The sequence below is a fragment of the Gobius niger genome (assembly GCF_951799975.1).
Source record: "Gobius niger genome assembly, chromosome: 19".
In the NCBI taxonomy this organism is placed as follows: Eukaryota; Metazoa; Chordata; class Actinopteri; order Gobiiformes; family Gobiidae; genus Gobius; species Gobius niger.
Window position 1 is genome coordinate 324,168 of NC_136870.1, and position 23,775 is coordinate 347,942.

Below are 23,775 nucleotides of genomic sequence, written 5' to 3' on the forward strand. Positions count from 1 at the left end.
TTGCATTGATTGTAGCTGCTGTAAAAAGAGGCACTTGGTTCACTCTGTCCCGGTCATTTCTGTCAGTAGTAGCTACTTTGCTCACAGATTGAGTCATGTACAGTATATAGAATTTTTATGTGCACGTCAGAATAGATCGTTATTGTAGTGTCTCAAACAAATTCGCCGTTTTGGCCTCTGATAACACCAATCACATGAGTCGTGTAGATCTGTTGAAAAAATATGGCGTGTAAATAGACACTGCAGCCTCAGCTCCAGGCGACGTGTCCCGCACTCGCTCACTGTGGCTGAGGAACAGCAGCCACCGGTTATAAGCGCGTCTACTCGCTGCCCGGGGCAGCCTGCTAATGCATCCGTCTGCAAAGTTACGCCAACACTGTGCGCAAATGTGCACGAGTCTGAGCACCAAACTAATCGAAGTTTGACATGACTGTAGCTTTTGACAGTAGCTACAAGCTAGCCTGTAAAGCTAACGTATAGCTAGCCTGTAAAGCTAACGTATAGCTAGAACGTACTGTGTGTCTGAGGCTAAACTGACCGGCTCCGTGCGCGCTCTGCTCCCGTTTGATGCTCGAATGCGGTCAGTGAGGAGAGGGCTGACCACTCCAGGTGGACCGTGTGGTCAGTGAGGAGAGGGCTGACCACTCCAGGTGGACCGTGTGGTCAGTGAGGAGAGGGCTGACCACTCCAGGTGGACCGTGTGGTCATTGGGCGCTCACAGATGTGAGCTGTTCTTACGTGGTTTCAGAATCAGTATAGTTGTTATTGCCATTGTTGTTGAACAGGTTCACAAAGTAGGATAAATTCTGATAATTATGTTCATGTTGACAAGTTTTCTGAAGTGAACCAAAGTTTACACCTATTTGGACGCAGCTTTTCAAAATGCCAAACCATTTGGAAGTTTTTAGTAGCCGACTGTAGCCAGAATTAACCTGATACAAATATTTGGTTGATCTGCTATAGGGTGGCATATTCTGAAGTATATCCTAGGTTGTATTCCTATAAATCATCAATACAAACAATGTGTTTGCATGTCACTTGTGTGTGCACTTTATAAATATTATTTATTGTTATGTTTTCAGCCAAAAGTGAGCAGAGAGAAATGTCCAGACTGATCCAGTCATTACAAGGCATGCAAGTGTCCAGGCCAATGTGAAGCCGAGCAGGCGACGCAAAGGTGAAATCTATTTATCCTTTATACAGCACTGTCATTTTATGTATAAAACAGTCTACACTTTTGTTTTTTTATATACTGTAGTTAGACACAAGTTGTGTAATTACTGCCATTTTAAACGTGTTTTTTTTGTTTGTGTTTTGTACAGCTACTCAAGCCCGGACCGCTTACACAAGCGTCGGTTGTGGGACTGAGGACCTGATGGAAATCCCTCTCCCTGACAGTCCCAGAGCAGCCTCTACATCTTTAAAAAGGAGAAGGTGTGAGGTGTCAGCGTCTGACCCCAGCTTCCACATCGACGACAGTGCCAGCACTGTGAACTGTTCAAGGTACAAAGGAAATCTAGAGTTTTAATTGAAAAAATATATACAGCGTCCTGGTTTTTTGAGGGATGAAATATCCTTTATTTTATATAGCATTCCTGCTGAAGTCCCTCCACACAAGGACAAAGAACATATTGTTCTTGAGGACCAACTGCTGGAGCTGTTTAGGCGATGTCCTGTCTGGGTCACTCAACAGTGTCCTCGCTGTGAGTTCTCCAGTCAGTGGTCCAGTCAGCCCATGGTGAACAACATCCCAGCTGGAAACCTACAGCTCTGTGCTGCTGTGCTGTTCACCGGCTCATCCTTTAGCCAGATTTCAAAGGTACTACAAAAACATTTTATTTTTCCATATATTATCCGATGATAACAGATGTTTTAATTTTATAGTTCTTGGGGGCCTTCAATATTCAGGGACTGTCAGAGCAGTGCTTCTATAGGCATCAGGCAAAGCTCCTCATCCCTACGGTCAACTGGCAGTGGAAGCTGGAGCAGGAGGACCTCATCAGGGAGGCTCTTGAAAGCGGCTCTGTTACACTGGGCGGGGACATGCGGGCAGATTCACCTGGTAAATACATTTAATAAACATTTATTTGAAGTATTAAAAGTCAGCTAATGTATAACTTGCATTCATGTAGGACATTCAGCCAAGTATGGCAGTTACACCATGATGAATCTAACGAGTAACAAAGTCATTGACATCCAGCTAGTCCAGGTAAAACATTACAATACAAACATAAATATGTAACTTTGGATAACTGTGCATTATGATAGAACTCATATTCTTATTTTTTTGTCTTATTAGAGCAATGAGGTTGGAAACAGCGTGCGCATGGAGAAGGAGGGGTTTGTGTTTTGTGTCCCAGAGATTGGAAAAAAATGATGCGCTGGGCCAGAAAAGGTGAACGGAGGAAATGACGAGGTGGAAGAAAAGCATTGTGAACCATCTATATGAATCATCTCTACTGGTCACCATCAAAGGCTGTGGCTGAGTGGACATCTGGGCAACTACATTCAGAATGTCCACGGAAAACCCCCTGTTCCCTCGCTGTCTTCACAGGCCTTTGGTTGGGGATGATGCAAGAGTGTGGCCAAAATCAAGTATGTGTAATTACAACTACTCCTCCTAATATCTAATTTATATTGATGTATTTACACTTCACATATCAATTTATTATTCTTTGTAATTCTTTATAATTCTTTGTAGGCACAGCAGCATGCGAGAGACTCTTACTCTTTTGTTAACACCACGTTTTTTGAAAGATTAAGCTAAAATAAGCCCACAATACCACACTTCAAATATTGAGGAATCCATAGTCTGATTCTCACAATAGTCTGGGCCTCTTATTCAAAGGAATGCTGGCCAGGTAATGATTCCTAAAGGTTCAACAAATATTCACTAGTTATTTTATCACTTTGAAATGTTTAGAAAATAGATACTGCATATTAATGTTTATTTGTGAAATTTTAGGGTGCAGGTTGGTGCCTTGAATTATGATTAAAAAAGGCAAATCGTCATAGTGTATCCAAAATTCAAGCGTGGAGACTACACAGTGAGAGCCATGAAGACCAGAGCTACCTCAGGTATGTCACATTAAAAACAACACAACCAATGCTTTTACAAGGACAAATGTTTTGTGCTTTGTTTACAGTCTACTTTGACCAACTAATGGCCCTGCTGTTTGAAAGTGTGGTCGAGGATCCTCTCCCATATCAGGAGCACACAAAGGACCTGTGCCTGAACCATTCTGTGCCCATTGGACAACGTAATAGATTAAAATCAATGTTTCATGCAAGATTTAATTGTGGGCAGTAAAAAAAAAATGAAGCCTGTATATGTTCTGTCAGATATGTCACAGGAAGGTATATGCAGCACCACTTTATGTTTCTAGAAGCTGAAAACTTACTGCATGTATATTTATTACAGTTGGTATTGTATAACATAACCAGTCAACTTTGTCTGTTCAATTTGTTTATTGCACACTATGTAGGCCAAGTGAGTGGCACATGCAGCTCAACCTCAAGTGAAATGTGAGCTGTAAGTTTGTAGTAAGTTTTACCAAAGAAATTGTGCTATAATTTGGAAATTGCACTGTTGTAAGAGCCAGAAGTGCAGAATCAAGTACTGGTACAAAACAAGATCTATAATTTTCATTAATATTTCAATATTCAACTAAAACAGCATACATCTAAATACTTCATTATAGCCTTTACTCTACAGTGTCATCATTCAGTGGTAGTTTAGTGTATGTGTTAACGTTGGTTAAACCTTTTAGTTCACTAAATTTAGTAATAGAAATTACTTCAGGCTATTTACTTAGGGCTAACTGGCTCTTTGGGTTCACAATGTTACAGTCAAGCCTTTAGAGAAACATGACCTGAATGATTCTGTCTCACATCTTCAATGGCAAACCAAAAATCAATTTAAAAAAGACAGCGTTCCTGCTCAATAATACAGGCCTACATTTATTTATTTGATATGTTTTGTGCACTTTGCTGTAAGAAAAATAATAAAAATCTTTGTAACACAAATAGCCACGTCTCTATATCACACACTCTGCTGAGGACACTGAGATACATCTCCCATGTTCACGTAGACCACAGCAAAAGTCTACATCTAAAATAGATCGGTAAATTCTGAAGCAGCCAGGACAGTTACGTCCCTTAGCTGCGATGCTAACGTCGATCGAGCTCAATGCTAAGCTGCTAGCTTTGTAAATGACAGAGGAATAAATGACCCAGCGCCTCAGGTACAAGGTCGCTGTCTGCCACGATGCCCCCCCTGTGTAGAGAGAGCTGTCGAGCTGTCCCAGTGGAACAAGTTGCTAAATAAGTTAGCTCGCTGGAACTCCATGCTCCCATGCTCGGACTTTGTTTACGAGGAGCGCTGCAGGTGCAGCGTCGAAGTCAGAAGCCTCAAGCCCCTCCCACCCCTCACCCCTCCCGCGTGCCCCTTAGTCCTCCAGGCAACGCCCCCTTTCTGTTGAGATTTTCAAATCTGAGGCTCTGATACTGAGGCTCTGGAAGGAGGGGTTAGTAGCCCTTTAAAGTCCATCGTCAATCACCAAACCTGTTATGAGCATTTCTGCGCTCAGAGCAGAGATGCACATAAGTCCCTGATCCACAAGTCCAAGTCAAGTCCGAGTCTGTGACCCCGCAAGTCCAAATCAAGTCCAAGTCTCTGATCACAAGTCCAAGTCAAGTCCAAGTCTCTGATCACAAGTCCAAGTCAAGTCCAAGTCTCTGACCACAAGTCCAAGTCAAGTCCAAGTCCCATGGTTTCTATATGTTTTACACTCATTCAAATCACGGCACAGTAAAACAATTTTAAAATAAAAAAACACCTGCAAATTATAAATAACTATCATACAAATACAAGCCCAGGGCTTCCACACACAAATATTCAACATCACACTATTTCAGTCACAGTCAATCCCAATGCAATGGTAAGTTTTTTTCCACTACTTTTCTTAGTTCAGTTTTGTAAAAGTAACATCAATATAAGTTATCACAGCTGTACTCTGTACCAAACATGTTTGCAGTATTAGCCTCAGCAGGATACTGAAGTGCCCTGTATCATACAGTAAAAACTGATACACCATCCACTATGGTCATATAATAACACTTCCAGTCTTACCTTGAAGACGCAGGTTTACAGACAGTTGACATGAGGCTCCTGTATCTTCAGCCTGGAGCTACATGACAGGACTCTGCTATATCCACTGCCAGCTTTTGGTCTTTGTCTGACAAAATATTCCCTAAATAAATGGGGTAGCCTTGTAATTGTTACGATTTGATCACTAATCACTTTTCTGAGTAGTAACTTTAGTTTAGGTTACAACTTATGCTGCAGCCCAAACTCCTCTTAACTCCGCCTTTTTCCTTCACTCGCGCCTGGGGCTTACAGTCCGCTAGTATTAAGCCCAATGAAGGCTTTCTCCGTTGGGCTTTTCATTAATAACAGGAGAAACTGTTGATGTGATAGGTCGCTAAAAGTACAGTCCGAATGGCACGCTCACGATATCAGCAAACCCACGAGGGCAGCGTGCACACAGAGGGAGGGGGGCATGGGCAAAGGAGTCAATGAGCAGCGCACATGCTCCAGCGTCTCTGGCAGCTCCGGTGTGACAGAGACAGAGAGAGCGGCCGACGAAAAAAAAAAAAGCCAAGATCAAGCATCAAAACAGCGTTTGTAATAAGTCCATGAGGGACTCGTAATGTTCACGAGTCCGAGTCAAGTCTCGAGTCTTTAGGGCACAAGTCCGAGTCAAGTCTCAAGTGTTTAGGGGACGAGTCCGAGTCGAATCTCAAGTCTCTAAAAATAGCGACTTAAGTCCGAGTCCCCATCTCTGGCTCAGAGTGTGCATAGAATTGTTAACCACTGTCATCATTCACCCTAGGGTGCTCACAGGCCAATTCAACACCTTGACCAGCCCAGTCTCTCTTTACCGTCTTGTCCATATATATCAGCCACGGTGTTATTCCCCTGATTTTTGCCTATCGCTACACGATCCCGTCTTTTTCTTCCTGCAGTTGGCGCAGCTGTTGCTCAGCAGTAACATGGTGACGAACCTGCTCGAATGCGAGGGCGGCCACGAAAGTTCGGAACCTCCCACCACCACGCCCCTCCACCTGGCCGCCCGCAACGGACACAAGGATGTCATCAAGTGAGTAACGCGCTCGTCTTTCCATTCCTGCGGATTTCTCGGCGTGTGGGGGGTAAGTCTTATTCTGTTTGGCACAAAAAATGGCCTGGATTGTTGACAGTGAAGCATTGAATAATTTACCATCTCAAAAGCGATCAGCCTTCACTCTGTCAGCATTATTTTCAGCTGCAATCGTCTGCTTGCTAAATATTGCAGCGGTATTTGTGTATTTGCACACACTTCACATTTCTGGTGCGGTCTCGTCCTTAACCAGCATTTTTCAACAGCCCTGTAAGTGATTACGCAAGTCACTCCACCCAGCCTCTCAGACAGACTCCTAATGAGACCCATCTATGCAAAATGAAAAGATAAATCCCAATCAGATCGAAAGAATGGTGACACTTCACACATGCACGGGATTCTCGCATTAGCTGCTACTTTCATATTGCCTTGCTCTCCTTCCCATTTTTTGAAACCCTTGAATTTGACCCCACCGATATTGAGGTTTCGACACAAATGGAATGGGGACACAACGCACAAATTTATGCAGCGTTTACTCAGCAGAATCTCGCTGCCGTCTCTCGCTAAGGGATTTACGTCTCTTCAAAGAGCACACAATTTAAGAAGCAGCGAGAATTTGGAGTCCCTGGGTTTATGTAAAAAAGTGTTGATTGATTCAGAATCGCTAATGTAAAGATATTTTGGTTTATTTGCTGTTTGTAAAGCAGCATAAATGCAAAATCTGGCCTAGTTTTAACCAGTCTCTAATGAGGTCCGATGTGTTGATGTACAGTATCTGCTGCAGGCAGAATATTGACTTCTTTTAGTGGGCTGTGGCCCATCGGCACCAGCTTTGTAAGTTGTACTTCAGTTTAATACTGTAGGAGTCAGTATCGTAAAGACCTTACGTGAGGAGTAATGTCTCTCTTCTGAGCTTTCTCTGAGTTGGCAAGTGGGACTTATCTCTACTATGTGAAGTTTCACAAGGTAGACAAGTCTTATATTCAGACTGCAGACTTTTGGGGGATATATTATAGTTTTTTTTTGAAATACTAATGAAGCTTAGGCGTTAATTCAACCTGGGAGACTAATTTCAGCATCACCTCCAGTCAATGATCTCTTCCACACCTCCACCTCAGCCATCAGCATAAGAGCTGCACCTCTGTAGCAGCCAATCATCACCCTCGGTCCTGCTTTTAAGCCCCAGCAATAATGGTTCGTTCACTTCCCAGCTGTGCTGCGACCCGCCTCCGCCCCGCCTCCGCCTCTTCTGTCCACGTCTTCTACCTGCTGCATCTTCACGGGTCTTCCATACCACCACCAGTGTCCAGGCTCCGGGGGAAACATCCCTAACTACAAGCTGTTCATCCACACTGACTTTCATACATCGATGTTTCCGCCGGGTCTGATCGCCAAAACTAATATACATGTCAATAAATCTTCCTCATCGCTGCTTTTGTCTGTTTGAGTCTATCCAGGTTGAAATGTTAATGTTTCTAATAAAATGTGATCTCCTGTGTGCAGCAAATCTGCCAAAGTTAAACGCTTTTGTGAATCTAACAAAGACCAGACAGTTACATCCTGTTTTTGCAATCTTACAGACTATCGCTTTAAAAAGGGATAGACTAAAACATGTACAATAGGTTAATCCTCCATTCAGATACTGACATGATACTGGCCTGGCTCGACATCTGGAGAGGGGTCCCGGGCGCGGTACTGCCACCACCCACTACTTCTTTACGGGTTGTCCCAGCGGCGTCGAAGGATGGGTCAAATGCAGAGGACACATCTTGTTGTACAGTGTTGTGTTATGACAAAATAAAGCACCTCAACCTATTGTGTGAGGCAGTGGAAGCGTACTGCTGTGGAATCCAGAACAGGTTTCATTACAACAAGAGAATGTGTTGTTTTCCTTCCTGCTCCTGCGCACTTTAACAGCTGCATTGCAAAATATTGCACACGTCAGATTTAGAAGCACATTTGAAAATATCAGATCTGTGTTGTTTCCACTGCCATGAAAAGATCAGCCACAGGTTGCATATGGGGTAAAAATAACAAATCAGCATCATATCTCTTAAGCATTTGTTGACATCCTTGCAACTCTTATAACTCTATATCTATGTACAGAAAATTGTCAAATTTGCTCTAGTTTGTTGTATTTGCTGATATGTGTCAGGGCAAAGCGTAAACAAACCTTGCAGAAAAGTATCTTGCACATACTTGTGTTAATTCCTTCCAGCAGGTCCTCTGTGGTGTTTACTTCTCCCGATCTAAAGTTTACATGTTGATAGGGAGTGTAGGCTTCAACAACAACATTCTGCTGTGCGTCAGATGAGGGGAGCGCCGTGGGCGCGGAGGAGTGGGGGGGTTAATGACATGTTGCAGATGGTTCGTTGGCTGGATCTCTGTGCCCGCGGCGTCACATATTGTTTATGATTTGATTTATTTTACTTTTTTAATTCCTTTAGGTTACTGCTCAAAGCTGGAATCGACATCAACAAAGCCACTAAAGCGGGAACATCACTGCACGAAGCCGCCCTCTATGGGAAAACAGAGGTGGTGCGGCTGCTGCTTGATGTAAGTTGGGTTGATGTTATGCTTAGGATGAAGGGGCTTTTTGAAAAGTTTGAAGATCTTCCAAAATGTATAAATAACCATTTAAAATAACCCTGGCACACTATTGTAAGACCACAATAATAAACACGGTGACGTCTCCGTTCAATTCTCTGTGTGTTTTTCTGCGTAGGCGGGCATCAACGTCAACATGCGCAACACTTACAACCAGACTGCCCTGGACATCGTCAACCAGTTCACTACCTCCACGGCCAGTCGGGAAATCAAACAGCTGCTCAGAGGTCAGGATTTTCAATTTACATGCAAAGCTTTTGTAATTTATGACAACAGCAAAAAACAGCATTTATAGTTGTGTTTGTTTGTCTGGGCAGAGGCGTCCAGTTCTCTCCAAGTGCGAGCGGTGAAGGACTACTGGAACCTCCACGATCCCACTGCCCTCAACCTCAGAGCGGGGGAAATAATTATGGTACATCCTACTTGCAGTGCAGTTTATTTAGGTTCAGTTTAGCTGTGTGTTTTAATGCTATTTAATGCACGCGTTGTACGTGTTTTACTGTGTATGCCATAGGACTTTTGGCAAACTACACAAGACGATGAGAAATCTAGATGTCTCCCATATTTTGAATCTGAGACGAGGATTAGGGAAAACGTGATTTCCCCTGGTACTTCCCTCCGACAGAATGCAGATTTTGCTCTACATACTTAGACTGCAGGGAGGGAAACTGACAAGACTTGACTGGGATGAGCCGAAGTTGAGTCGAAGTCGAGATGAAATGCTTATACACTCCCTAACCTTATGGGACCTAGACGTATTTTTTTAATGTTATAATCATGCTTACATATTATTCTCATAGGATTAACAATGACTATTGAAATACCCGTCACCTAACTCGTCATTTCGACACTATAAATGAAAAGTTACTTTGCAAAGGCAGATATCTCCGTGATGTCACTTGTGAAACTAAAGTTGTGTGCATTTGATCAAGAACTAGTGACTTCTTTTTTCATGCCATTGATACAGACCATAGGGCTATACTATGAAGCTGGTTGAATTGTTCCTCTAACCTGAGTTGACAAACCCTGACATGGAGCTTCTGGATAAGAGACAGTCGGTTTAGTTAACCCTAGAAGAGACACACAGTTCATCTGAATATCAGAATCTAAAACTAAACTTAAGACGAATATATTCTACAGCGCCATGAACGCCACAAATCTGAACCAAGTAGCACATAAAGAGCAAGTTCACATCTGTTAACAATCTTTATAACAGCTGAAATGCAACACTTGTATTATTTTGTGAATGAGATATAAGCCTTTTTTATGTTATCGTCTACAATCTGCTTCAGCTACATGTGTAGGAAAATAACACAATGTCCCCCCTTTATATAATCCATGCATGCTTTCAAATAAAGGACTTCTCTTTCCACCGCTCAAGGGGCTTCTCCTCTCCCCTCTCTGCTCCTCACTCCCCTCTACAAACGGCAGAGTTTGGGTGACAAAGCGGAGAATTCTCTCCTCTAATTGGTCAAAGAGCCGTCCTCTTATCAAAGCTAAGAACTAAACCTGGAACAGAGCTGGTTATCCAGCTTTGTAGTACGGCTGCACCTCCCTCACCTCGCAGCACACCCCACAACACACCTCCACCATGTAAACACAAACACCTGCGGAGATTGCACAACAGTTAGCGGCTAACAGTGTAGCATTAAGGCAGAAGTTTACCATAATATCGTATACAGACGAACATCTGACCGACCTGCTCTGATGCATCTGAAATCCTCCTGAAAATGTGTTTAATAATCCAACATCTACAGGGAGCTGTCAGGTCATTTTTCTCCTCATGATTAAAAGCAGGCACCAGGAGGCTGTGAAGCGTTCAAGGGTTGTGGGGAAAAAAGCTCTGCACTGTAAACTTAGTTCAGGGAATGTAATTATTATTTTCTAAATGCCAAAAATAACGGACTTGCATGAAAGTTGCAGTTTAGCAAATAAATATAAGTCTCAAAATGTTTACTCTTATTTATTCTGCAGATAAATGTGTGTTGCCCACAAGATTAATGAGATTTCCATATCTCATTGAATCCATGATCAGAGCAGGTGTGGTCTATGGTGTGGAGGAGAGTGGGGAAAGCCAGGTGAGGGGGTGGTGGTGGAGCAGAGGGGGCTTCACTACTATACCTACTGATGAAACAAATTCAAAAAGACACATCGTAGTGCAGCTTTAATAATCTGCAAATAAAATGTCCACAAGAATGTATTCTTCAGATCTTGATTTAGTTTAACCTTGCTGTCTCCCCTGATCAGGTGGTTAGGGTTAGGATAAGGGTTATGATAAGGGTTAGGAACGGATGGACTTGGCTATGCATAATTGCATAATCTGCATCACATCAGTAATGGAACAACTGTGAATACGCACAGAGCCCCAGATTGGTGCCTCTTGGCTGAATGTTTTGTGACAGTGTCTTAGCCTTCTTTCCCCTGATGCAGAAAAGATTGTGCCAGCCAGCGTTTGCAATCTCTCTGTTATTGATAACCAAATAGGGGCCCAAACAGCCTTTAGCATATGGCCCCCACAAATGTGTAAATGGCCCTGGTGGGTAGTTTTGTGTTCTCTGATACCACAGCAGAGGGGCAGGCCCAGGCTCGCTCCTGTCACTCTCTCATTAGCACCTTGTTTGCTCCTTCCACCACGCGCTGCAGGCTGCCACACTCTGCTGTGAGCTTGAATAGGGCTCCTGTCGGAACGTGCCTGACTGAGTTTTGGCTTTTTTCATCCTCTGCGGGCATTTTGTTCTCTCAGAGTGTATTCGCAGCTCATTGCCTCCACTTCTTCCAGCTCAAAAATATGCCCTGAGGAATCTTGTTCACGGGTAATTGCGTGTACTCGCTATAATGTACACATGGACAGGATAATACTGCAACCAAATGAACAACTTTATACTGTAGGAATGAAGAAATATGTTATTACCAAGACCAGTGTTTAGAAACAACACAGTTTATTATTTTAATGCGATTATGTGTTTTTCCTTATTTACTTTCTACATTTTTTTTGGGGGGGGGGGGGGGGGGGTTGTATATAGCTACATCACTTGTCTGCCTTTCCAGGTCCTGGAGCAGCCCTCAGACGGTCGCTGGAAAGGCCACATCCATGACCCTCAGCGTGGGACCGACCGGGTGGGCTTCTTCCCCCCATCAGTGGTGGAGGTCCTCAGTAGAAGAACGGGTAAAAGCCCCAAATAATACGACTCTAAGCTCCTCAAGATTGGCTTTGAATTTGATAGTTCCCAAGCTGGTAGTGTGATTGGAAACATATAATCGGGGAGTTGAGCCTTTTTAAGATGTACCAGAAAGGCTACCTCCTCCCAGGATCTGGTTCTGTGGAGCTAAGACCACTTTTGAGACTTGCGTTTCGTCTGCCCCTTGTTCGATATAATCCCGGGAAATAAAAGAAAGTGGAGTGCAGGGCTTGTTTTTCGCAGCTCACAGCCTAAAAGGGCGAGACCAGCGCAGCGGAGGGGTGCAACGCTCTAGCGCCTAAGTCTCCATCGCAGCCAAGGCAAAGCGTGGCGCCGCAACATTAATAGGATTAGTTCGTCCAGATTGAAGTGTCAGCTCGGTGCTAAAGCCGCTGCCGTCGTCTCCACATGAGGGAAGAGACAAGGTTCGACTCGAGTGCGGCTTTGGAAAGCTAACGGTGTCTGTGAGAGAGAGGTGTCAACTGCAGCAAAAAGTATTTATACAATTAGGATGTGGTCATGAGTTAAAGTTCTTTCTTGAATCAGTCCTTTGTGCTGTTCATGTCTTAATCACATAGAAAGGATTCAAGTTATCTTTTGGATGCTTTCACTTTGTCTTTAGAATGGAAACAGAAGTGTGCAGGTAGAACCGAAGCGCATAGACTTGCCATATGGCTATGCTCCACTTTAAGGGCGTCAGAGTTGTTATTGATCCACACCCGTAGTTTCGGACTCATACTCGTTATCGGCAGTATCGGTGTTGGATGTGAGCGTTACCGTGGCGTTGGCTCGCTATCAGGCATTTCAAACCCGCTAGTTGTATGTTGTCCAGTCTTGTTGTTCCTCACACATGCATGCTGACCAGGCCCCTGTCCTCCACTCATGCATGTCCATAGGGGGCACCCTCTCCCGCCAAGCCTCCCTGCCCTGCCAGAGACACCCGTCCTCCAGAGCTCCTCCCACCGCCCCTCAGGCTGAGGACTGTGATCCAGCAGGTACTAAAGTCTCCTACCATTCGGCCTGGTCCTGTTAAGACTTCCAACATTACTCCTTGTTTTCTGTTTTCTGTCTCTTACTCATTGTTTTCCACTTAACGATTTGGCACAGGTTAAGTTATCATTTTAACATGCTTCTTAAGCTTCCTGTTCAACTTGGGCCAAAAATATCACTCAGCCTCCTTTGTAACACTATGTAATCTGCATATGGGCATTTCCTTTAGGGAAGATACCAACCCCAAGTCTCCAGGGGGATCTTCAGTCGATAACGGAATTACACTTCAAAATGTTGAAGTCTAGTTTCTCAGAATTACTTTTTTTTATTATACTCCGGCATCAACATCTTCACTTTAGCTGCACCTATTTTAAAATTTCTATCCTGATTAATCAAGCTTTAAATCCAAAACAACAAGGTAAATATTGAAGGCAGATAGCAAATGTATATAAAATATTTATCAATAAAAATGTCCAACCTTTAATGTTTTTTTCCAGAAATAACATCATCCTCCCTACAACAATCATGTCATCCCACTGTATGCCCTGCTATACGTACCAGTCCGGTTCCCTGTCTGGAAACCTTCTCATAGTGTATGATGTTTGTTAGGTGCTCCCCTGTGCAGTGCGCTGTCCCACTCTCCTGCTATCCCCTGTCAGGACATTTGGGTTCTCAGGAGTCCCCCGTCTGGTAAGACTGTGTGGTCCCAAACGCTTTAAGCCTCCCCCGACCCGTGTGAGCCTGTAGACCTGCCCCTGTTCCGGCTGCACGCGACTAAACCATAGCCCACAGCCCTCCAGCAGCTTATTATTGTAGCGCTTCCTTTAGATTCACAATAACGTTGACCTAATGCTGTAGTGTGTGTCTACAGGAAATGAAGGTAAGTCTGCTCGGCCAGGGATGTCTGCTGCTTTGCGTTAATGCAGTGTTGTAAATGTTTGCCAAAGCATGTTTTTGTTCATCGATGTCCATGGGGAACGTCTTTTAGTTTCAGATAATATCAGACAATCTGTTAAAGCGCATTTGTATGGTAGCTTGATAGTGACAGGGAATGACTTGTCTCAGTTGAGTAGCATGGCAGTTTTATCTTCAGCTGAACACCCTCTTGCAGTTGACCGGCCCATTGTGGAGAAAGGCTGACAGTAAGTCCAGCTTAGTCCTGATTGTGGAGGGCATGCTTATTTAAAAAAAAAAAAAAAAACCTGTGTAAGAAATATGCTTGACAAATAACCTTGGCCTGCGTGTCCTGCTGCCTTATCATATATTAATTTTGACAACTAATCATATAAATCAAATACATTTCCCATCCCATATCAATAAAACTGCCTACTTATACTACTACTACTACTTATGGGCTTCACCCCATAGAGAAATTCATAATGCAGCACCAAGAACCCTTCTCCACATCTTGACCCAGGATATTAGCCATGAGTACATAGCTTACTTTACATTTGCTCTGTCTCTGTTTTTCCTTTTCCCTATCTGTACTATTCATTTGACCATTCACGCTCAGGAACTGTGGGTAATGTTTTTGTTTGTTTCCTTCAGGAGACCGGAGCAGCGTGGGCAGCGGGGAGAGCGTCGGCAGCAGTCGCAGTGCGGGCAGCGGACAGAGCTCCGAGAGCGGGCCCAAACAGAACGGAGCGCAGCGGCACAACAGCGACATGGGCAAGGTCCGCTTTCCCCGCAGTCTCTGACACAAACACAAAAGTTTATTTATTTACTGTATGACAGACAAAAAAGGTGCAATCTGGTAGTTTAACCAAGCACATTTTCTCCAGTTCTACCCAAATCTAAAAGCTTCTCTACTGGAGCTTACAGCTTATAGGCCAATGTAAACGCCTCATTTGAAAGCTACGACCGACAAACCTCATCTAAGCTTCTTCTTTGTTTTATGTTATTACGTTTTACTCGCTTTTGTTGCATTTTTTATTACGTATTAATTTCCATTTTTGTTACATTTTTGTTGCTTTCTTGTCATATTTTTTGCCCCATTTTTAATCACATTTTCTTTGCTCTTTTGTTTGTATTTTTCCCCCATATTGTCCTTTTTTCTTTGTTTTTTTGTGTGGAATTTTTGTCACATTTTCATTGTTCTTTTGTTTCATTTTGGGCGCATTTAGATTTTTTTTTTGTTTAATTGTGCAACTACAAAAATGTGACCAAAACATAAAACCAAACCAAAACGGAAACATGATGAAAACCTAAAAGGGTGAAAATGTGAAAATATGAAAAGAAGCTTATATCAGTTTTGTTGGTCTTCACTTTCAAATGAGTTACTCTGGCCTCTCGTCTGTAATCTCTCCAGTCGAGAAGCTTTTAGGTTTGAGTTAAGCTGAAATAGAGAAAATGCACTCAAAGTGAGAGTTGAGAGGTTGCATATCTATAATATAAAACGCAATCGCAAGTAGGGCGGGGCTTAAGCTCCATAAGGGCGCCGCCATGTTTATTTCCCAGAATTCCGCGGGCGGCCCCCACATGACGGTCCTTCCACCCGTGACCGTCCCACCGGCCACGGGTCCATATGGACCGTGGTGCATTGCTGTACGTACCACTGTCCGAGGACAACCCGGCGTCACAACAAAGCGAGTGCAGTGCACGAGATCTGACTGCCTGTGTGCGCATCCTAACGGGCCGATGTGTGTCATCGTCACTTACCGCTAAACTGCAGCTGGAGACGCTCCGCACCGGTACTGTGAGATCCTACTGTGACAACCAGGCACCCGTCTGTGCATGGTCAGTCACCTATACCCTCGCCTTCACCACACCCGGTTTACTCCCCTGTCCAGCCTCCCTCTCTGACCTCACACACAACGCCCATCTCTGCCCCTTCTCCCATTCGCTCCCCCTGTTCCCACCGCCGGTTAAGCCTCCTGGGACCTGACTGGCACCCCTAAAAAGAACTTAACAATCATAATAAAAATAAAAACAAAAAGAATAACAAAGTGTCAATCCGTCACACTACAAAACAAATGACATCTGCATGTCTTTGTTTAAGTTTCCCCTGCAGATGACCGTGGCTGTGGTTCATTATAGATCCAGGGCTGCGTAATGTCTGAGGCGCAGACAAATGCGTAAGATCTAGTCCTGGCCGTATTCTGTCTCAGAAAAAAAGTACACGCTGAATGTTGTCCAACAACTGGCCAAACATAAAATCAAACGCGCTGCTCCGAGTGCTTTAGCCTCGTGTGAGGAAAGCGAAAATGAAACTACCGCTTAACGAGCGCATGGCCTGCACTGCCTTGCTTCTTTTTTTTTTTTTTTTACTTTGCTGCTGTACCATTTGTTCTATTTTGCCTTCACGTATTGTGAGCCCAGAGGTACATTTTATTATAAAGCAGCTTTGAAAGCATTGCCCATTTTATTCTAAGATTATAAATATTGTCTAATGACGATCATTAGGCTATTTCATTTTAAAACCAACGTATTATTTTTTAGATTGTACTTGCACCGTGATGCTCCAAACCACGGGTCCTGCACCATGAACCGAACCGTGAGAGCTGAACCCCTAATTTATCCATAAACATTCCACTGTCTCTTGAATTCTATTCCCTGAGTTTAGTGAACATATCGTAGATGTAGTCGCTCATGCTGCTGGTGCTCTGGACACTGGGCTCACTCCTTTCTGCAGCTGCAGCGAGTAGGTCACTTTGCACTTGACTATACAGTCATTACAGAGGTTCTGGGATTGTAGAGACTCAGAGCTTTGTCTGGTCAAAGGGTCAGGTCTTGAGTAAAATCATCAAATACAAGAAAGGAGTCCGGGTGCATAAAACACTCCATTGCAGTTTGTTTGAAATTATTTTGAGCTTTCATTCTTTTACACATTTGTAGTGGCCATAGTTTTTGGAATGGGTTGGGCAGTGATGTACCTGAACGCGTTCATTGAACGAACGTTCATGAACGCGTTCATATTTTGGGCGAACGTGAACTGAACTTACTGCCTGATGAACGAAACCATGAACACGTTCATTCTGGTGTCTATGAACGGCATTCTCGTTCTATTTACGTTCGTTCAATTTGGTGCCAGATTTCTTATATCAGTGAATATAAAACCCCGCCGCACTGTCAGTTTACCAGCGGTTCTAAACTCTGGCGGGTCCACGGTGTAGCTCGCGCTCGCTCCGCTCTGCCCCCGCGCCCACAGCCCGACTGTGTCCAGTTCTGTGGCGCTGAACTCTGCTGTTCATGGCCCTGGCACAGGCCCTGGCACAGGCCCTGGCACATGCCCTGGCACACCGGTAACCAGCGGGTCCACACGGTGCCCGTGAGCAGCCACAGTGTGAGGATACAACGCTAGTTTCCCTTGTGTAACGTCTGTCGCTCCAAACTCCTCTGCTCCGCGCTGCCACTCATTTGCATAAAGACACAATGTGGAGTTTTTTAACTACAAATTAGCTCCTAAAACAATCTTATTCACATGATTAATTTACCAATTTAACACAAATGCAATTGAATATTTGTAGCTTCATTTTCCACTAAGAATTTACCAATTAAACTAAAAAAAATAAAAATAAAATATGATTAGCAAAGATATCCAAAATCCACTCCTAAAACAGTGAGAGGCTGACATAAAGAGCTTTAACACTAAGTGAGAAGGCCATAATATTTTTGACTCATGGCTGAAGTCAACTTTCTCCAGCTCTCCCAAGGTTGGCAAAAATACATCTCAAAATACTTCAGATTGTTGCTTTAAGATATGGAATATAAAAATATTTCCCTGAGAGGGGACATATACTTCTCACCTATTTCACCACTGACCCGTTTTCATGCCTCAATAATAGTAAAAAAAATATTTTAAAAAAGATTTAAAAAAAAAAAAAAAAGAACTATGAACTAGTTCATTTTTGGAACTATGAACAAACTATTTACTATAAACAATTATAAACTATGAACGAACTAGTTCATTTTGAAATTTGTGAACTGAACTTTGAACTTGTTCATGTAGGAAATGAACTTTCCCAACACTGGGGTTGGGAACCACTGGTCTACTTAGTGCGGGTCTACAGCTATACTGAGTGACGGGTCATAGGGACTAGGGTGGACATTGCTTTGTCATAACTCATAATCTCAGAATGTCAAATCAAAGACTAGTATGTAACTAAACACAAGCGGAAGCTCACTAATGCTGTTCTATGTGCAGCTGGCGCCCTCTGCTGGACAGTCTGGAGACCACATCCACTTGGCGGGAGCTGACAAACAGGCAGAGGGATCAGCAGGTCTGTACCATAAAATGCATTCAGAATGAAAAGGAAAGATTTAAATAAGTGATTTTTCTTTGCACATTTTATGCATTAGTGTTACCAACATTGCTTTTATTTGAGTAAACTAGTCATTGCTTAAAAAGTAAAACCAAAAAGTCTAAAGAGCACTTCGTTTGGGTGTTGTGAAAACTTCCAGACCCTGCCTTGGCACAACTCAGTTCCAGACTTTGGCCCGGTTTGATAAAATGGGCCAGAGATTTATATATATATATAAAAAAAATTATTTATTTCTAAATAAAGCTGTATCATGGTGATTTATGTCTGAAAGGCATTGCTCAAGGAAAGCCGATGTAAATGTGATATTATTGTACACATATTCTAAGAGCGATATGCAAAGCTCTAGGGCTGGTTCAGTTTTGGCTGGGGCTGGACTTTTCAGAACTTGGTGTCTCAAAATCGATTGGAATACTCACAATACAGCCCTCTTATTTAACCTCCTAGCCCCCACCTGAACAGAGCGCATTTTCCCTAGTTTGGCTTTACCGAATTCTAAAAGCTTCTTGAAAAGAAACAAAAATGTTACGGAAAATTGATGAAAAAGCCGCGACAAAAAAGTTCCAGAAGAGTGACAAAAACGCAACATATAAAGAGCAATACAAAAGCCACCAAACAGCAACAAAAAAGTGACAAATGGCAATGGAAATGTGGGGGGAAAAGTAGCTTCAAACAATATTTTTTGATGGTTCCTTCAGTGACATTATTAAAAATACAAGACTGGAATTTTCAATAGGAAATGTAGTATTTTTCAAACTGTATCAAAACATTTCTTTATTGAATGTCTGTCTCCAATGGCCTCCCCCGATACGAGAGGGCGTGATCTTTCGTTGTGCGGATCACACTGGTTTTGTTGCTGGTCTGGGAGGAAATGAGGCGACAGAGAGGCTAACCTCACCTCACCTGACCACAGAAAACCCATAAAACCAACCCTAAGAGGGCACCATGAAGGCACCGCCATAACGCAAACAGAGGAGTGGACTCAAGAAGCTCAGCCTTGGCTTGTGGTGAGCGGGGTTAAAAGCCGCAAAAAGCATTACGCAACAACAACAATAAAGTGTAGGATGTAGCAGCGTGTCTTTGCTTGAGTTTGCCGTGAGATGACCTGACATGATGGATGGGAGTGCGGGGACCTTAGGGTGAAAAGGGGGAGGGTTTAAAGGAGACAGAGAGAGAAGCGATTTTTGTGGGGCGTCCAGTTTGTAAATGTTAGCAATACGAGACAAGCATGAAGGGCAAAGCAGCAGGACTTTTTTGGTTGTCATTCCTGAAAGGTAAGTGATGACTCTAAATCCTTACTGTTGGAAATGATTTTGAACCATGAATTAACAAACAATAGAGACATTCAAGGTCTTCATTTGGGAAAGCACATTGTTCTACCTTAAGAACCTTTTTGATTGCGATCACGATTGGATTATTGGAGATTAATCTTGCAACCCGAGCAGATGGTCCAATGTAGCGGCTTAATATATAACATTCTACAGGCCATGTGGTTGTATTACAATAAAATGTCACGTAGTTTTATATTTGTAACCCGACTCTCTGTTATTGTTGGTGAAGTATGCAGTTTCTCAGGGTTAAGTTGATGAATTGCTATTTGTCTGTGTCCCTGAGGCAAATACCTCTTTGCTGCTGCTGTTTTGGACTCCTGAGGGAGCAGCTCATGTCACAAGAGCAGCCTATGTCAATAAACACAGCCTAATAAGAGCAAAATGTTCATAGAAGTTGACAAAATGCTTGTATATCGAGCTAAAGACACCCTCAGTGCAGGACGGAGCGCTACCGCAAAGCCTTTATCCCCACTGCTGTACAATAAGACTGTAAAGTCTTCTTGAACGCCGACTGTAACAAGTGAATTTCTCCTTTGTGAGATCAATAAAGGTTTATCTTATCTTATCTTATCTTATCTTAAAGAGTATATTTTGATTGTTGTCTGCTGGAACATTATCAAGACTGCCCAAGCTAATGGTCTGGATTTAAATCTTTGTCGGAATATGTTGAAAATGGAATAGCTACATTAGTTAAAGTAGCTTGGATATTTTATGTTTTCCCTTCTTCACATCCAGGACAACTACAAGATTAAAACTAAAACAGATTGGGCTGAAGTTCTGGAGATCCACTGGGATGAAATATAGACACTTATTCTTATTCTGAGGGCAGGAGTCAGACTTGAAGCTATGGTGTCAAGGTGGTAGTTTCAACCCAATCCTTATGGGAGACAGATTGAGGATGAAAAGGACAGAAAACTTAAAGGGGGGTATTATGCAAAATTGTTTTTTTTTTATCATGTTATTATGTCATTCCCTCATTAAAAACATGGCTGAAGTGTTGCCTTGGCACATTCACGTATTTTTGAGTCATCTGTAAAAACTCTGATGGCGGCCATTTTAGGGATAAGTTTGCCTGAGTCCTCCTAGGAACGCCCCCACCTCCTGGAGACGCCTCCGAGCTTTCGTCACCAGCCGAGTAACCAACCACTGCTCCTCAGCAGAACCCCCTCCCCACAGAGTCCAGCCCTAAGATGTAAACAGAGTCATCATGGAGGATTAGCTTCATGTGTTGTGAACCGGAGCTACAGCAGCTCTGAGACTGACAGACATCAGTGTTTCTTTTACCGAAACACCCACGATTAAAGCTGGTGACAAGAACACTTATTTCAGTGGATGCTTCTGCGCTGGGAATGTCTTAGGGCCTTGATGATGCACAGAGCCTCCGGAGAAAGCTAATGCTAAGCTAAACCTCGAGTCATCACGTGAAAACGAGAAATATGCACAAATAAAGTCAATAAAACCACCACACACATAAAGAACCGTTTAACAATGATCACACACTGAGCCCGGCTTGTTGATTTGGAAGTTTATTGCTCGCATTTCATCTACAATGGGTCGTAGCTGAGTGGTTTCTCTCGAAGATAACAAGTATTAGCAGTTAGCCGCTACGTTTCATTGAAAACAAGCAGCCTATTATGCACTTATCACGTCAGTAAAACATGCAACTACTTGAAGCAGCCTTTACGATGATCACACAATGAGCCTGGCTTTACACATTTGTGGTTTATTACAGACTTTTCATCAACAATGAGCTGTAGTCGATTATAACAAGCTAACGGGTAACCTCAAATAACCATTGTCAACCTGCACAGATAATGTCCGTCTTTTGAGTCGTATGGGCTCCTGCAGATCCTGGTGTCGTCCATGGGGGTATAGTTACAGATCCATAGGGCATGGCAGTAGCAAAGAGCGACTAGAGCCTCCAAACAGCAGTTATTTTTCAGGCAAAAGCCCCTTCCAAGCGTCCGGTGTGGAAGGTTCGTCTCCAAATCATATCCTGTGTGGCCATTGCTCACAAAGTGATAAACAGTAGCTCCTTTCCAACAATAAAAATTAAAATGCACCGATCGTAGTTTCAATACTGTGGAGAAAACGAGCGCAGTGTTGTGATGCCACAGACAGCGTGTGGAGGGGGCATGTCAGAAAGGGTCAGGGGGCGTCTTAAAGAGACAGGGGCCTATTTCAAGACGTTCAGTGCTGCCATTTTGAAAGAGCAATTTTATACAAGGCAGTTATTTTAATTTACTGCATTTACAGACCAACAGAAGGTTGCACCATCATTGTAGTGTGCTATAGACTGGTGCTATGTGATTGAAAAAAGCATAATACCCCCTCTTTAACAACTACTTCAACAACAACAACAGCCGCTATAAAGTTAAATATCTAAATGCTTGGGACGGATGAAAAAAGGTGAAAAAGTAGATAAACTGAGGCAATCAAAAAGGTTAGAAAAGTTAAAAAGCTTTTATTTTACACTGGATTAAAAAGCCAACATGTTTGAGCTCACAGGCCTTCCTCAGGACTACAGTACATTATGAAAAATATTCCAAATTAAATCCAATAATTGAGCAGTGATGTATAAAAATATATAATATATGAAATATAAGTTATGATTTTTTTTAAACTGTGTTTAGGTGGGTCCCGGCGGCAGGTCAACGGCACTCCACAGAAAAGCTTCCCCCGGCCTGAGCAGCTCCTGGATGGAAAAGTAAACTTTCTTATTATGAGCCTTCAAAACACATGTGTCCAAAGACTGTCTAAAATGATCTTCTGTGTTGTTAGGATGCTGAGGCCATCTACCAGTGGCTGTGCGAGTTCCAGCTGGAGCAGTACACCTCCAACTTCATCACGGCGGGCTACGACGTCCCCACCATCAGCCGCATGACCCCAGAGGTGAGCAGCAGAACATCAAACACTAAAAAGGTTTACTACACGAGTTTAACAATGTGTTGCTTCTCTAGGACCTCACTGCCATTGGAGTGACCAAACCCGGCCATCGTAAGAAGATCGCCCTGGAGATCGGCAAACTCAGCATCCCCGAGTGGCTGCCTGACTACATTCCAGTGAGGAGAGATGTTACCTCTGTGTGACCATGTCTGTGTCGGTGTGCAGTCACTTGATGTTTTTCTGTTGTTCAGTCGGAGCTGTGCGAGTGGCTGAGCGTGATCGGGCTGCCGCAGTACCACAAGAGACTGTGCGACAATGGCTACGACTCCATCACAATCATCAAAGACATCACCTGGGAGGACCTGCAGGAGATCGGTATCACCAAGCTGGGTGAGGCTCACATCACGACGAGAGAGCGGGCAGATTTCAGTTCAGTGAAAGAGTTCTTTTCAGACATTCAGTATGCTCTGGACATGGAGATTGGTGTCCAAACCTTTACCTCCCGAAGGCCAAAGTTGTAATGTACCAGTGGGTCATGGGCCAAACACAACAATTGTGACCATGAAACAAAATTCCTTTAAAATCATAAAAGGTATATTCCTTTCCATTCTTCCATCCTTTTTATCAGTGCAAATAGCATGCAACATTTTATTACCATGAACTTAATATCAATAAAGCCTTAAACATAATACAATAATTGCAGCTAAGGACTTACAATCAAATTTACATTGTGAAAAGGGTCAAACAATGCATCAAACTGCAAACTGTTTCTACATGGACTATGGGGGACATGGAGCTGGCCCCAAAGACCAGGTGAGTCTGTCATCCAGGTGGAAGTTAGTCAGCCATATCTTTCCAACATTACTTTGATTCTGCTAAGACAAATGTGTTTGTCGTGCAGCCCCTATGGATGATCATGATCATTACAACAGTCATCTTTGTCAAACCTATTTCACTGTTATTCCGTGAGAAGAAGCTCATGTGTGCTCAGTGTTTTCACTCATACATTACCTGCCTAACCCAGTCTGTGGTTGTTAGAACCCAGTCCGTGTGTTGCACAAAACTCTACTTCCAGGAGGCTTTTCAATCGGCTCAAGCTTCAAGAAGTTTATTTATATAGCACCTTTCCACACTCGGTGGTGTTCAGTTTTCCCTGGAGGAGACTGACAGAAACACTGTCGCTACTCCACACATCTGCGCCAAAGGTCCCTCTGACCACCACCATGCATTCACGCACACTTCATTCATCCTGGCCTACTGTACATGTTTTTAATGGTAGGGGAAACCGGAGTACCCGGAGGAAACCTACACAGACACGAGGAGAACATGCAAACTCCACACAGAAAGGGAATCGAACCCGGAG

At 43.3% G+C, this 23,775-nt stretch overlaps 1 protein-coding gene across 3 annotated transcripts in view; it reads left to right on the plus strand.

Annotated features, from left to right (window-relative positions):
- Positions 1-23,775, plus strand: part of LOC306978994 (CASK interacting protein 2) — a 68,482-nt gene that overhangs the window by 40,768 nt on the left and 3,939 nt on the right. The window contains exons 7-19 of one of the 3 annotated variants that reach the window (XM_079577750.1): positions 6,028-6,161; positions 8,609-8,717; positions 8,887-8,995; positions 9,086-9,180; positions 11,817-11,934; positions 12,844-12,942; positions 13,547-13,627; positions 14,486-14,610; positions 18,081-18,156; positions 22,160-22,233; positions 22,308-22,418; positions 22,487-22,588; positions 22,664-22,802. In XM_079577750.1, coding sequence (XP_079433876.1) covers positions 6,028-6,161; positions 8,609-8,717; positions 8,887-8,995; positions 9,086-9,180; positions 11,817-11,934; positions 12,844-12,942; positions 13,547-13,627; positions 14,486-14,610; positions 18,081-18,156; positions 22,160-22,233; positions 22,308-22,418; positions 22,487-22,588; positions 22,664-22,802 — 1,372 coding nt within the window. The remainder of the gene's footprint in view (positions 1-6,027; positions 6,162-8,608; positions 8,718-8,886; positions 8,996-9,085; positions 9,181-11,816; positions 11,935-12,843; positions 12,943-13,546; positions 13,628-14,485; positions 14,611-18,080; positions 18,157-22,159; positions 22,234-22,307; positions 22,419-22,486; positions 22,589-22,663; positions 22,803-23,775) is intronic. The other 2 variants (XM_079577751.1, XM_079577752.1) reach the window with 2 other exon arrangements.